Raw genomic sequence first — 16809 nt, forward strand, 5'->3', positions numbered from 1 at the left:
ATGGCATAAATGCCAACATGGAGATTAGTTTGAGTTTCCAGAGTCTGATTCAGGACTTTTCATTGTGGAGGTGTACATTATGTATCCAGTAAGAAGCAGCTTTCTGCTTTACACTCACTATTAAATAATGGGGGGACTTTCTGTCAGCAACATGGCTGAGAGAACTTTTGTTGGACATTAATAAACGGGAGATATTCATATTCATTATTTAAATATGAAACTCAATTGAGAGATTTTAAATGAATAACAAATACATAATGCTGTTTTTAATGGTTTTTAATCATTATTTTGAGGCCCACTCAATTGAAAACGGGACGTTGCAAAAAGTTGTCAATTTAGGAACATCATGAGCTAAATAAATGACTTAAATACAACATTGAGAATAGTTTGAGTTTCATTGTGGAGGTTTATCACTTTCTGCTGTTTCAACTCAACACTAACACCATCTTTCCATTTTCTGATTTCCTCTAGCAATTAGTTTCTTTGAAAAACACATACTTTTGCAGTGGTTGATTCTCTTCATGAGTAACCTTGATGACTTCTAATAATACGTGTAGGAACGTCACTGGTAGTGAATACGATGGTGCTTTCCAAAAAACAGTGCAAACTTTACCCATTCAACCAATGTAGTGACTATTTCAAACATCAGTTGAGTGATTATGTGTTGGTGGTGTTTACCAAAAATATATACACTCTCCATATCGCAACAGCTGATAACTGCTTAGCAAGAATTTTAATTTCAAATGTATATTTATTAAGATTTTTTTTTACTTTTTGGATCGTTGAGGTCCAATTCAGATTATGACCAGTCCACATATCACTGACTGTACAGTGAGTTGATCATTCCCAGCCCTAAAAACAACTGCTGTTAACGACCTCCTTTATTCCACTCTAAGCTTTTTACTACGAGGTCCAGAAGCGCCTCTTTCTCTTGGTCCCCCGCTGGGAGAGACCTGTTCTGTCTTCCAGTTACACTTGAAGTACCCCTCATAACCTGGACCAACCACCGGCTACTTAACCCGACAGAGATGGTCCATGTAAATGAAGTGCACATAACACAGTTCCAACCGCTCCCTTCGTCCAAGCACCATTTAGTTCATTGTTCTGTGCTAAAATATTGTCGCAATACGCTGCCCTCTAGTTTGTGTTGTAACGGAAAAACAGAGCATCTAAAATTAGCTTCTGAAAATGGTGGAAGAGAACAAACAAGGCGATCCATTAGCGAGGATGGGTTATTGGCTGGCTTGCCTCTTCTCATGGCGGCCCATTAAAAGTGGTAATGTCTGCCTGCAGCAGTGCCTGGGGAAGAAGAAGGAGGCCATGGAAGGCATATTTCACATGCATCAGACACTGGAATTAAATAGACCAATGTTCCCTAAAAAGACTGAAGTACATCTCTTTCTGATGTGCGTCCCGGGCAAAAATTCATTGATCTTAGAATGTCCCTTGGCAATTATAAAATATTAAATCCAAGTCGCACTTTTCGGCTCGGCTTAATTTTTTTCCCCCTCGCATTTCGCTGCTTTCCATTTGACCAATTTAGAAAAAAAAGTTAGAAATGGATGGCCGTGGAAGGGAAAAAAAAGGAAAGGCGCCGATAATAAAGACTGTGCCCACTTTCAGATATCTTCTGTTATGTTTCTGTATTGTTTTTGCGTACCATCTGAGATCATTAAGCGGGACGAGGTCCCAGCAAAGCAGAGAATGCCTGAAACGTGTCTTATTACAGCATCAGAGCAGAGTAAACCACAACCGCATGAACGGCTGGGATTGAAGCACACGGGGGAGTGAAACTTGTCTTGATATCTTCATTCCTGAGCACCAGGTCTTCCTGAGCCACTGATGGCTGCCTCAGCACTCTGGGCATGACAAATATTTGTCAGCTGCTTTCCGGTTCGGTCCGTGGCCCCGGTGCCCGGCTCCCTGGCTCCTCTATGTCCCTCAGAGATTACAGAGGGGTCTCCTGTTTAATTGCCCACATCATTAAATTGAACATATATCTCAATAAATATAACCAGCCAGCTGTTTGACACGGCACACAGTTCATTACGTCCCCTTGCTTGTTTGTCGTCTCCCTAATTAAGATTAAGAATCGATCATTGAGTGTGTAATGTACAGTGTAGCTCGGCCCGCGCTGGGGCCTCTCTCTCTCTCTCTCTCTCTCTCTCTCTCTCTCTCTCTCTCTCTCTCTCTTCTCCTCTCAAACGTCATCCGCTTGCTAAAGCCTAACCATTTAGCACACTGACTGCAATGGGAATTAGACATCCTGTGCTAATTAGGGAGGCCAATTAACTGTGAAATTCAGGCATTTTTGACAAATAATCTCAGCAGAATTCAGACATCACCGTGCACATGAACGTTATCAGTCCTGCATGGAGGAGAGAGGATGAAGGCTATAGTAGATGCCTGCTTGTCTGTCTAGTTGCGTTGTCATTCCCATCTAATGTCTCCATCTTTATATACACGTCCGCGATATATATAATGACCGACTGTATATTTAGTACAATTGGTGAGCTTTGACGTTGCCGGTGCTCAGTGTGCCTAAACGTCGCGGTCGCCCAGCTCTAAACCTCGATCCACTTTTATCCCGAAACAAAGAATTGGCATCACCAGAGAACCTCAATGTTTCTGTGTCTCTCATTCCCATTTTGATTCATGACCACATGTATTTTTTAGATTGCATAAATTATGTATTTTTTGGACTAATGAACGCCCTCCACTGATAGAACTTGGGGAGAGTTGTGAATAGCTGGATATCACCCTCTTCGGCGTTCTGATTACATGTCGGGGCGGCTCTGAGCGATAGACGTGGTTTGGCTGGAAAAAGACCCGCCTGAGCCCCTTTTTTTTTGGAGCCATTTTTATACGATCGCATTGCAACAAGGTCCAGAGAGTCACACCATGTAAACATACCTCCTGGGCTGGCCAGCATCACCACACACTCCTGCCTTGTGTGTGTGTGTGTGTGTGTGTGGTCCGACTCGTTGACGACTATAAAACAGGCCCCTGCTGTTTTTATTACCTGTCGGACTTATCGCAAACCGCTTTGTTCCTGCGATGCGTAGAAACACGTTTAACCGTGCTGGCGTTGGCGCTTTCTGTTCAGCTGGAGTCTGAACACGACGGCGCCATTGCAACACGGAAAAAGGCAATGGCCGCGGGTGAATGCTGAAGCTGTTTGGATACCAGGCGGCGCCGGAGGTGTGTTTGCTGGGCGCCGGCGGGCGAGTCCTCAGGTGCAGGAAGAATTGAGTACTTCCTCTTACAAGATGTGTAATTATTATGGCAGACAAGGGTGTGGATTTAAACCAAGTCAATATGTAGATAAGCGTTCTATACACACACACACACAGAGACACACACACACAGCTGCTTGGAGAATGATGCTGTTGTATGTGGTATAATAAAGCAGGTTGCCAAAATGCTGTGCAGGTAGGAAGGAAGCCTTCTGGGCCTGTGGAACAGGAACCTGATGGGAGGAATGAGGCCTCCAGGAAAATGCCAGAAAAACTGTAATGAGGAACTCTTTAGCTGAGTCCAAATTTTGTGATGCTGCCTGCCATTATTACCCCCGCCCCTACACACACACACACACACACACACACACAATCTCCCTACTAATCAGCAGTGTATTATATGATTTCAAATTTGACATTGCAGTGCCAAATGTACCAATTATCAGACTTCATGCCTTCATATTAATCAGCAGAACTACCTATAGTAGTAAAAGTAGTGTATTATCACTGACTACTAACGTGTAGAGTTACCATATCCAAATACCCAAAATGATAAAAGGACATTTCCGACTTGCTAACAGCTTGTTGGATGAGTGACACTGGGGGTCACAAATGTTCACTCTATTAAAAAAAGAAAAAAAAGAAAAGGAAATCCTTCCAAGTAAAGTTTCAGTTCGTCTTTCTGGGCCATCTATATAAAACATGAAACTCTGCTCTTTCCCCAGAAGAGGCTGGATTTTAATCAGACCTGCTCTTCAGACAGCCGTTTTCCCTGCCTCTTCTACTTAGCAGGCGTCACATCAGGTGCACGGGGACCAGCGACGGCGGCGCCGGAACGGAGCCTGTGATGGCTAAATGATGTCAAAAATGGCCCCATTTATGTCAATTTGAGATCAAGGACCAATTCGTAGTGCGAAACCTTCCGCTGCAAATGTGCTTCCTTATCTCCTCCATCTGCATATCTGCTGTGGCCCCTTGGTGCGTTTCCTTTTCTTGTAAGTGAAATGTGTCACTGCTCATACGAGGATTCGTGTGAGGGCTGACAGTTCGGCACACAGCACAAGTCTGCGGAGCGGCGGGATCCGCCGTGCCGCCTTTTGGTCTCTCGTCTCATCCTCAAGTCAGTGTCTGCTAGCGCTCGGATTCTGTGTTATTCAGTGCCGCGCGCACGGCGCTAGCCTCCTCTTTCTCCCTAATTAGGCCATTTGCAGGATGCGTTCCCCTTAGTGTGGTCATTTATGTTCGATACCGCTCTGAACTGATAGGCTTTTGTTAACTGGTTGTTCCTATTTGGAACGTTTCGCAAAGACATCAAAGGGCGGACCACAAAGCCTCATTTGGCAACTTCTTCTCCCAGCTATCCATCGGCTGCAAAACACCCCGGTGCCTTGATTATTAACTCAGTCACCACCCTCTCATTCAACTTGAATTAAAAATTAAAAACCGGCAGAAATGACAGTGCCACACCATTGAAAGTAAAGTGTGCAAAACCAACAAGGGCTCATTAGTGAAATAGTTCTGAAGACAAGCATTCTGACTTGAGACTCATTACACTTCTCCTATTTTAACTCTAATTGGGTTCATTTTATATATGAAACGCTTTGAATATTTAATGTTGAAAAAGTTCTACTTGCGATACTTTATGTAGCCAAAGACACTTGGCCTGCGTTAATTGTCCAGGTTATCAGGCTGCTCGTGGCTTCTGCTCTCCCCCATAGAAAACACCAGAGAGGGAAGACATTGAACACATCGTTTGGCGGATTATGGATTGGATCTTCAAACAAATGAAGCAGATTCACGAAGCCCAACAACAACAAAAGCATCACCGGTGTTATTGCTGTCATATTAGCTGCTGACTTTTATTCAGTTCACAAATAATAATAACCAATATGTGAACAAATGTTGTTAATCCTATAGGGTGTTGCCAACTGAAGCTGCAAAGACGAAAAAAGAAGGGAAAAAAAGCCTTTGTAATATTTTACAAGTTGTTCAGCTAGCCAGGCTTAGAGCATTTTAATTAAACAGATTAAAAACAATGTTATGGTTTCTTCATCTGGTTGCATTCACGCAATCTTTTGTTTCTCTCAGGTTGAGAAGAAAAAAGAGAGGGAGAGAGAGAGAGAAGAGGAGGGGGGTTTCCAGGCAGGAAAGTTTGAAGTTCTTTGTTTGGAAGCGAGGTTCCGGGTGCAGCGCACTGTTTAGCTCGGTGACCCTGTGACTGTCTTCTGAGGAATTGTGTGAGCAGCCCTGCAGAATAGTGCTCCAGGGTCGGCTTTCATCTTAGCAGTAACCTGTGGACTTTGAAACTCAGGGCGATGGAATTGCAGCTTTGTCAGTACACTACTAATTAGAAAATTCCTGACCTCGAGCAAGATGTTTTAATTATGTGTTGTGTCAACGAGTTTGCAGATTTAATCCACCGTTGATACACACTCAAGTGTGCAAACTGTGTCGCAACATCGTAGTAGATCAAGTGAAACGGCGAAGGGGCTTCTTTTTTCCCCTTTCTTTTTTTTCTTTTTTTTTTTTGCTCCATCTTTCTCTGCCCTGCGTAACCTTAACGCCTCTCCTGCGCCGCGTTTGTTAAGAGCCATCACATGCTTAAGTAGCCAAATTAGACGTGGAGTTAATGTGTTGGTTCGTGTAAAAAGAAAAAAGAAAAAGGAAAAAGCTGGTGTGCTTTGCCTCGGTTTGTGGGAGGCTGAACAATGTGACAGCATTGTGCGGGGTGTGAGCTCTCTGTTGCAGTGAGTCAGTGTGAGGGAAGGCAGGAAGGGGTTAAACAGAAATTGAGCGGGGATGCTGGGGGCAGCAGTGCTGCAGAACATAGCAGTGTTCGTGCGAAGGCAAGTCATTTCCCGAAACACTGCAGACACATGGCCTGCGGCGCTCTAAAACCTTTGGAGACCAAAATGGCTTGCAGGAGTTAGAAGTAATAAGGTGTTTTTTTGCCTTCTTTCTCCTTGACTGAAATTCTGCACGGTTGCTATGCATTGCCATGGAGCTGTGTAGCTGTTTTTATGGTTTATGTGGGTATTAAGATGCTCTGCAACTGGCCATTTTTGAGATTTGTTGTTCTTTAGCTGTGAAGCAAATGGAAGTTGTTTGTTTTGGAAGTAATTCCCTCTGTTTTTTTCCTCTCTCTTTTTTTTTTTTTTTGTCGTTGCCATGATCAGAATGCTAGACCTCACTCCGCTCCCTTTGTACGTTTCATTTGATCCTTTCTACTGTTTCACAAAATGACAAATTAACAAAAGCACGTATGATACAAGAGAAACAGGTTGCTTTTTTTAAGAAAGCACAGTGACAATGGCAGCCTCTTGTCTTGCACAGAACGGGATCCTGAGATGGGAACAAAGGCCGTCTGTGTGTCGGTGCATGGACGTAAAGCTGCGGCATTAGTGCGTCCTGACCTCTCTGATTATCAGCAAGCTGAACCAAAACCCCTTTTCATCCTTTCCCCTGGTCCTGTTAATCTTAGCTGCCTTGTCTGCTTCAAAGAGAGGCTCCAGCATATAATCTGGGTATGTACATCTGTGAATTATTATTCTAATTCTTTATACGTTTATTAGAGCTGAATAAACTCCACATCAAATACATCACTCAGGCAATGTCAGAAAGCCCGGGGCAAATCAGCCGACATCTGTTAACTCTTTCAAAATGGCCTCATCCAGCATGTCTGTGGGCGTAGAGGAGCGAGGGAGGGAAAAAAGGAGCGGTGAGAGAGGGAGAGCGAGGGAGAGAAAGTCTCTGTTGCTGATTAATGGCGGCCGTAGGAGAGGTGTTTCGGGGCCGAGCGTGGAGATGAAGCGGGGCTGCACTCCCACGGCTGGGCTCCACACTGTAAACACTGTGAAGGGACGAGGCAGCGTTCCCCATCTGAAATGTGGCGTAGAGGAGAACATGTGGGAAAGCTTTGCTTCCTGGCACAAAGTCAGTCAACCAGTCAGTCGGTCCGTCCTTCAGTCGGCAAATGAGTCAGCCAGTCAGTGAGTCAGCCAGGCCCACGGCCGGTTAGCCAAACAGCCAGTTGTTGAGTGAGACCTTCAGTAAGCCACCACGTGAACTGGTTTGTCAGTCCCATCGGGAGAACCCAAGTACCTCCGAGCCCCTTTAAGGGTCCTTACAGCCAGCTAACCCTTCGCTAAGTCCCGCCCTCGAATGCAGTCTGGCCAATCATCGCGTAGCATCCACCAGCTCCAACTAGGGTCCGACAACTTTGGACTCTGCTCCACAAACTCTCATGATATTGTTGTTTTTGTGGATTTGGAGCTAGCCCTGGTTCATCGCTGGGTAAGAGTGAGACTTGTTACCCGAAGAGGTTGGAAGAAGACGTCCTGAACATGAATTGTCCCCCCCAATAAAAATACCCTAAATGATTAAAAATTGAACAAATGTATTTTCAGACTTCTGGGATTAAGGTACTGAAGGTATAGCCGAGTGTATAACAGTGAAAAAAGACCTACCCAGCTTTACAGGAAGTGTTGCTCCTTAGTTTCATTGTCTCCTGTGGATCTCCAGGTGATGTGGAGGTTCACTGTTACACTGTGATTTTTAGCTTCTATGATTATCTTCCAACCTGTTCATTTTGACATCTTGGCTATATCCTTCAGATGCATATATTCGCCCCTTCTGACTGTGATATTTATGCAGGGAGTGCAGTTAGTGACAGTGTGGGCAGTGTGAGTTGCAGCGGTGGGCGGGGCTTAGCAAAGGGTCAATCGCAGGAGCAAATACAACAGGACCATCATATCACGGTGGCCAGCATCAAGTAACTGATTAGTGGCTGCAGCTCATTTCCACGCAGGCTTAAACTTTAGAAGAAGAAGAAGAAGAAGAAGAAGAAGAAGAAGAAGAAGAAGAAGAAGCACCTGGTTCAGCTTTTGCTTCACTTCTTTGTTTAGCTTGTCAACAGTCTGTCTCTGTTGTGCTATATATGGCCTCCTCGCCTGGAGCGTAGACATCAGAGTTTAAACAGATTTTTCAGCATCAAAGTAATAACAACAAAAGAGTAATGTTGCATCATGAACAGCTTATCTATTTCTCAACCAACATGGGGCCAGTCTTTATCCTTTAACACCAATGTTGAGCAATGCCCCCCCCCCCCACCCCAAGTTTCTGTTAACACAGTGTGTTAGCCAGGGTGTCATCATATACCGGTACATGCAATGTGTGTGTGTGCGTGTGTGTGTGTGTGTTCTCTTACCGTGCAGCCTGTCTGCACCTTCCACTGTGAGGAGTGCTGAGGCAGCAGGTTGGCCTGTGCAGGGCCGAGCAGCTCTGTGTGCCTGGCAAAGTGGGCCATTAACCCACCGCCCTGAGGTGTGACCTGGGCCAAATCCAATATTGGCTCCGGCATGAAGGCACAGGTGCCACTCAGGGTTCAAAGCCACAGATCAGCAAGAACCCCACCAGCGCTCCTGCCCCCTTCACCCAGCCTCCTTTTCCCTTCTCAAACAATAAAGGACTGAATGTAAATTCCTCAACACACCTACAAGCATCGCTGCTGCCATTGCACAATTGGAGACAGAGTCAAAAGTACGGAGAGAGTGAGAGAGTGAGAGAGAGGTGAAAACATACATTATTAATCAAAAGTAAATTTAGCAAAACGGGAATTAAATCCTGTCAAGCTTGAGGTGAATGTTGCTGGTCATGCGAGAACATGAAAGTGTGACCTCCTGACTTTGACTTTCTGTCAATGAATTCAAATGTAGTCTCAATATAGACGTATTAAACGGTGGATGAGGTGTCCAAACATGGCGCCCCAGTCATTCCAATAACACAAAATACACTCCCTCTTCTACTTTTACAGCTGTTTCTTTCTCTTTGTTCATCCATGTGTATGGGAACAAGCCTTTATGGATCCCAAGGCATCATGGGATCTGCAGTTCTGATTAAGGACACGCTTAAACTGCTAAAAAATGTGCATGAATCCATTAGTGAAAGTATTCCCCAACAAATACACTCCTGTTTACTAGAAACTACACGTCCAAGCGGTTTTGAGGAAATTAAGGAGGAGAGTAACATTTTTTGTAGTTCATTCTGGCTTTGTAGTTTGTAGTATTCTTTGTATTGCATTGGTAAATAATCCCTAAATATTGGGAAATTCCAGTGTTTAAATGCGGCGGTATTCACCGGTACGCAGTATTAATTTATTTAATTTATTTGACACAACTTCTTAGCTGTACCAGAGTTCACTATAAACTCATTTAAATATGTAGTCCCTGGGCAAGAAACCGAATCACAACATAATAAAATATAGTTTAGTAGTATAAAAACAGAAATTACAAATCAGTTAATAATCACAGTACAGAAAAATTATTTAGATTTTACAATATTAAGACACCGGAAAGTGTTTGCGTTCATGTGTGATGGATACATGATTGGGTTGATTTTAGCCATGACTTCATCTTGAATTTAAAATCACGAAGGCTGCAGCACTCGCTTATGTAACTTTGCACTGAGCTCCAAAAGTTTGTTGCTCTAAGAGAGAAAAACTCAGCAGATCTGTGCTGCAGAGCAGTCATCGTTGTCCTGCCATTATCTGAGCACAGTGATATGAACTCAGATCATTGATCTAAACTAGCATCAGCAACACACACAACGCTGTCAGGGGTCAGGAGGTTATACTTCTGGATGATGTTAGAAAGTACATTTGACTCTTTGGCCTTTACCCTTTTGTTGTTTGTTTCCACTGGAGGTGAGAGCAGTGATTTATCTATATCATATGCACATCCTATTTGTACAATAATTATTGAACTGTTTGTCATAATCGTCCTTTTTTAAATTTATTTATTTGTCAAAAAAATCAGATTTATTTATTGATTCATTATTTAAAAGTTTGTTTTATTTATTTATTTATTTTTATTTTAAAGAATCTACCTTTCGTAAGGTGACGTATTTCTGAGTGAAACAGGCAGAACTTTGGGAAGAATCTGACGGCTCACAACCCTCTCCAGCTCTAAAAGTTGCAGATTGATTAATGGATGGATTTGCTATTTAAAAAAGGAGGAATTCTTCAGTAATAGGTGCACAATATGGGGATCTAAAATAATTCAAAAAGCATTTTTCATTTCAGCTGTACTTTAAGCTTTTTGGGCATTTCCTTGGGGGCGGATCCCCAAACCCAGTGTCCCCTAGTAGCCCTTTATTCACTGTAGAGATTCAAAAGAATAATGGCTGATCTGACACTGGACGCCAGCGTGTGAATAAAGGGAGTGCTGGCTCACTTCATGCTCTGGCAAGTTCCATCATTTACAGTAAACCTTATTAAAGATTGTCAGAATAGGCATCCGTGAAGTTTGTCACGTTCTGTTTTTCCTTTGTCTATCCTCCTAATTGTCAGCTACCCAGCCACACTCTCTCTCTTTGTGCATGACATAGTGTAATGTGTCCGACCCATCGCCGCGTTGTCATGTGTGTCAACAGAATGTGTTGAAGACCAGAGCCGGCAAAAAGGCCTCGTTACGGACCGACTCCTCTCCTCTCCTCACGTCTTCTCAACTGTGCTCTCTGGCTTTCTGTTTTTCCCTCTGTCCCCTGCTCCAAACAAGTCAAATGTCTGAAGAGATGTATCGAAGTATCCCTGCGCGTTCTGTACGATGGATATGTCATATGACATAATGCCTCTGAGCGCCCATCACAGATAAAATGACAGATGCTGTTTTTTGCCTCATGGATCTTTCTTGGCCAAGCTGATTCTGAGACTCAGTCTCTCTCTCCCTTTCTCTCTGCTCTCCTGCTTTTTCCCCTCATCTTCTCACTTTGTCTTTTCGTCCACTGTGACCTTACAAAGCCTGCCATTTTGTTTTTCATTGGATTTCAGACACAATTACTGTGTAATTGCTGGCGACAGGGAAAGCATGGTTGTTGATGTCTCCCTTTCCCTTTTAACTGACACTCAGCCATCTGCTTTGTTTAGCATCGGTGTTTACCCCTCCCATCCCCGCTCCCTCCTCCACAACACGGTTTCCTGCGTGTGCTGGCGAGAGGGATCGGTCGCCATAGAAACCGACAACAACATGCCCGTGTTTGGGTTGCTGGCATGTGGAGGGCATATAAAGACCAAGGGGAGAGAGGAGAGGCTGCGTTGAGTGAATTCCTGGACGAGCGCTGACCTTTCTGTCTGTATTTGGATCACTCAAGGCCGCCCCCTTGTCCCCGAAGGGAATGAAGCATTCTGGGAGCTGTGGCACACTACCTGAGCAGCGATATCTGGCTCTACTCAGTCTTTCCTCTCCCCACCATCAACCACGGAGGCGACGGCACCACCCTAGCACCGACTGCCTGTGGCTACTACTGCCCATCCGTCCAGGTGGATGGATGGCTTTGATTGGTAAAATCTGTGGCCCTGTCGCTGGCCTTGCTTGTGAGTGGCAGTAATTGGCATGGCAGTAGGCAGGCCCATCTTTCACAAGTGGTCAGCCCTGATTGACCTGATTAGGCTGGGATGGCTCCCTATAGTAAGGGTCTGGTGTGCCCAGGACGATCTTCACGCATCCACAACACATATTAAATATGTTTACTGTTAATAACATATGTTAGTGTGTCATTGCTAAACACAAAATCTGGAATCAGAATGAGTTCAAAACAACCATCTCCTGGTTCTAGTTAGTAGATAGCATTTCCATAATTAAGGTTACAGGAAATTAAAAAATAATGAAAAAAATATTGTTTTTTAACGATATATATACCTGACATTTCCTCCGAGCTCTGACTGGAATGGTAGGTGGGAGTAGCTACACCTGACAGACTATAGACACTATACATGGAGGCCAAACAATGGAAAAGACTGGAGGCAAAAAACGAAGAGCTGTCCGTTATAGTTAGTCATCGAAAAAGTCGTCTTGCTGTGTTGTTGCCAGAATCGATATTGCATACATTTGAGATGATAAGCTATGGTTGGAGAGTCTAGTGAGATACAATATCACACGTTTTCAAAGATGGAGAGAAAAATGTTGCTAATAGTTTAGCTTAGCCTTCTGCTAACCTCCTTGGCTGAGCTGAGGGGTTTGGACGTTTTTTTCACCGGCACTTGCTATACAGTCTTGCTAATGCTAACACAAGTAGCAGCTGTATGTAAGAGAAGCCTCAGTTTTACTTGGTTCGGCCAACATAAGTAAAACAGTCGCGGTTAGGGAGGGGCTCAACCAAACTTTCACATCCAAATCCACAAACTTATTAAACCCACAAAAAGTTGTAAAAAACATCCGTATTAACATCATACGCCAACAAGAGTATCCGTGATGATGTGTGCAGTGAACAAAATATATATATTGTGCATATAGTTGTGCCAATCAGCTGTCCGAGCTAGCCTCACTCAGCGTCCTTCATCCGGGGGTCAGAGAGTGTACTGAGGGAAATTTGAGACAAAACACCGTCATACAGTGTGCACAAAGACAAAAAGACGAGGGGCGGTGCTGGAGGGACTTTGGTTTGCTTCTTGTAAATCCATACCCATCATATGTTTGCAATTAAGGCCTGTCTGTACTGTGTGTTTACAGAGCGGTGCAATCAATGTAATTGTGAGAGGGTGTTCCTGACTGAAACGTCTGTCTTATTTCTCTCTGCCTGGGTTCAAGTGGGCACTTGCTGGATTTATTTCCCAGTGTTTCTCATTTCCAAATGTAAATGCATCCCTTGATTTGTATCGGGCTCTGTATACACTCCCTTTTCGGTCCTTCTCATTTTTCCTGGATCAAATGCAAACAACAAGGGGCTCCATTTCAGAGTGGGACGTCAGCTTGGATGCAAATCGGTTCATCTCCACGCCGATGTAAAGAGCCATAGGACACGCGTAGATAGAAACAATAGTCCCCTTTGCCATCAAAGTGCGTCACCAGTGTTTTTCTTCACCTCATGTTCAGCTAGTTGAAGAAAAAAACATCTCCAGTGCTGCACCTCAAGATCTGGACGTAATTAGTGCATCTGTTTGATCTCATTCACGCTCTGCAAGAGGGATTATTTTTCTTAATTGGAGGTGTATACTTTGTTCGAAGCCACGACATTCCTTACTCTTGATACTGTCAATGTGTTAGCCATTCAACAATTACTTCATTTACGAGGCGGTGGGAAACAAAATATTGCTCACTTCTGAACAGCGACTTTGTTTGAACGTGGAAATCATCCCACAATGCTCGTTTCTTTCACTAAAGGCAAAGTGAGGATACATATCCTGAAAGAGAAAGGGCAAAACACAATCACACAATCTATAAAGCTAATGTATCCTAAACACAGAAGCAGTCATTTGATGCTTTTGATAAAGAGGACAATCATTTTATTTACAGCTCGTCTCGTACTGTATATTAATGCCACAGGCCGTGTGAGGCTGTACCGAGACAGAGCAGTACTTTGAGCTAAATGCTAACGTGCGTGACTGTGCTAACGCGTCTCCATTTCTTTGCCACCGACACTTGCTATGCAGTCTTGCTAATGCTAACACAAGTAACACTTAGTTACTTTGGTCGTAAATCAAGATGGCACGAGATGAAAAGTGAAGGGATCTCCAAACTCATTACAGATCATAATATAACATGAAAGTCTGTCCAAAATGTCATGACAATTCATCCAAACACACCCAGACAATTCCTTAAAACCATTTCGACTGTGTTAAAACTTACAAACTGGGTACCGTTGCATGTGGTGTGTTTGAATTTTAACATTGTCATAACCTTTCACCTTGAACTTTGACCCTCTTGCTCATATATTCGCTGCACAGAGGATTATGGGTCAGAACAGCCAAGAAAACATTGTGTACATCCTGATATTTTTGGCATAATGTGTTTGAAATGCTTCGTATTGGGACATGCTAAATATTTTCCTGGCATACTAAATAGTATGTTAGAATTGGGGCAATTTAACGCACTGTTAATGGTCACCAAGGTCATTGAGGTTCATCCTCTGGGGAACATGAATGTAATTTTCTGGCAAATCATTCGATTTTGTTCTGCTGGTTTGGGTAACTTTGTTAGGTACCACGATGGATGACTAAAAATTATGTAATTTTGATGAAAACAATTGGGTGATTGTGGTGAATTTCCATAAACGGGATAACGGTGAATATCGTAACGAGTAACTTGAAAAAGGTTTCTAAAAACGATGTTCACGAATAAAGAAGTGCCTTATGTGTGACACAATAAAGTTATTTGTATTTTAACAAGATGTAAAGGGCTACCAGTTTTTTAGTGTCATTTGAAGAGTTTTAAGAATATTTTGATGATATCACTTTGACCAGGAGAATTGTGACATGAACTTTGCACGATGCCATTATCACATTGTATTAAGCAGAAATCTTTGCTGCTGTGTTGTATTGTTTGTCAGTCAGCCAGTTTGAAGTGTTTTCCATTGGACATTTTAATGATGCAATTTCTGTATCGTGATATCTGCCTGGATGTTCTGCTGCAATCAAACTGTTTGTGATTCTTTATTTTAAGCCAATATTAATCCTTGGAATCTATGGGCCTGATGTAGAAATGTTAGGTGTGAAGTCCCCCGTCTCACCTCTTGAACCCTCCCTTGTCTCCAGGTTTCAGGCAGCACGGCGGGCTCCGTGGCCGGCGCCTCCTCCCCGTCCACCTCATCGCGCCAGTACACACGGCAACGCATCACTCGCGTCAACCTCAGGGACTTAATTTTCTACATGGAGCAGGAGAGAGAGACCGCCCACTCGCTCCTCCTTTACCGCGCCCTGCTCAAGTAGCCTCTGCTCCTCTCAGCGCCCTCCTCCTCCTCCTCCTCTTCCTTCCCAGCCACGTGCCTTCAGATCAGGTCTAATGTTTCAGCTCTGTGTCTCCATATGTACTGTAGTGACGTTTGATGTAGCTTTTAATGAGACGAGAGAGAGAGAGAGAAAAACATACAAAAATAAAACTGTTGTTCTGTGTCTTCTGCGTTTAGATTCACCGTGTGTTGTGAGGTCATTGAGTTTAAAGGCCATATCCAATTCTTTGTGTTGGGAGTAGAATTTGTTAAAGGAGCAAAGTGGTGTTGGTGTCGCAGGATTTGACCCAGAACTCGTTCCGTGTAATGTCGGGTAGCTATTTATTTGACGTCATTGGCAGTAAAGCTTCAATGAACCACCTCAAACCCCCTCGACTCAGCCTGCTATTTGTCGAACACAGTTCAATGAAAGTAGTGAAAAGATTTCTATACCGAGACATCGTCTTGAGACATTAGGATTCCAAATAACAGCATCACGATCAGTTTCCTTACTGTACGTGTAAATAGTTCTGATTGAATTATTTTACAGCATGTAGTTTTTGATCACATTTAAGGTTTGTAGGAAGAAGGAATAACCCCGTGTCCAGATTATGAAACCTGATGTTTTGTAAAACCATGTGATTTGAATTAGACAGTTTATTCTGTCAAGTATTTCTTCCCCGTGACCTTTCTGCAAAGGTCATCCTCATGGTCGCACTATGACACAGTTTCTGATCCGTCACCCTTGTCATTATTGTTTTTTTTTGTTTTGTTTTGTTTTTTTACTTAAACATAATGTGAACATTATTTCTCTGACTGTTTGTACGTTGAGTACTATCATGCTCACTTCTTCCAAAACGTAGCTGGTTAAGACGTTTTTGGTTCGTACTGTTGGCGGTTTACGGGGAAAAAGCTAAACCGACATTCCTCTATCGTTTCTTCTCACTGTCCTATCTGCACAATAACGATGTTTGGGGGGGGATTAAATATCACAGCTGTAAAGTCATGTTTAACTGTAGGGGGCAGTATATAAGGAAGCAGTTGATTCCAGCCTAACATTAATTTCTTTGTTTCCCTCATTTTGTTTCTGTCTTTGTGTTACTGATTGAAGGGAGAAATGGGACAAAACACCTGCTCTTTACATGTTGTATTGCATTGTCGCCTTGTTTTTATTTGATTTGATTTTTTTACAAATTCATTGTATTATGTAATGTTGTCAATTGTGTGTTTTGTTTTTGTTTTTTTTTCTATTTAACTAAATATCTTGGCCTCTATGCAGCTTTTCTTGTCATATTGAAATTTATTTAAATATTGGTGACATTTGAAACAATTGTTGTGCATAGTACATTTTGACAGCACTTTTTTTAATATCTATTTTACTTGACAACTGAAGGCTGTCACTGTATTATAGCAAAGAAATTACTCTTTTTTGCCAATTTCTCTTCAAAAGACAGTTATTTCTAACAATTAATATATTTTCTTTTCTTTCTTTTTTTGATTGGCTTTTATGCTTAACACATTTTCATAAATTGTATCTCCAAAAGTACCATGTTTTAAAAACAAGCACAACAGTATCTATTGTGGTAATTTCAAATGATTTTATTAGTGATTTCTATGGTTTCCCAGGAGGACATTTCTACTACTACTACAGCTTTTTAGCCAAAATAAAAGGACAATATTACTGATGTAAACAGACGGGGAATTAACATTTCAATGTAAGGGTGATTTGTAAATATTGTTTACAAAACTATGTGTTTATTAGAACCACGTTATTTTTGGTAAACTCTTGTACATATGTTGAAAATTTCCTGTTTGTGTGAAAAAAACAATACTTATGTATTTGTACCTATTTTGTAAAGGAATAAATACGCTGTTT

At 42.6% G+C, this 16809-nt stretch overlaps 1 protein-coding gene across 2 annotated transcripts in view; it reads left to right on the forward strand.

Moving 5' to 3' along the window:
• LOC311016396 (transcription initiation factor TFIID subunit 4) overlaps positions 1-16809 on the forward strand; it is an 80089-nt gene extending 63280 nt beyond the window's left edge. For both annotated transcript variants that reach the window (XM_084014057.1, XM_084014058.1), the window contains one exon: positions 14761-16809. In XM_084014057.1, coding sequence (XP_083870183.1) covers positions 14761-14934 — 174 coding nt within the window. In that variant the 3' untranslated portion in view covers positions 14935-16809. The remainder of the gene's footprint in view (positions 1-14760) is intronic.

Source organism: Eutrigla gurnardus (assembly GCF_963514095.1).
Source record: "Eutrigla gurnardus genome assembly, chromosome: 1".
NCBI lineage: Eukaryota > Metazoa > Chordata > Actinopteri > Perciformes > Triglidae > Eutrigla > Eutrigla gurnardus.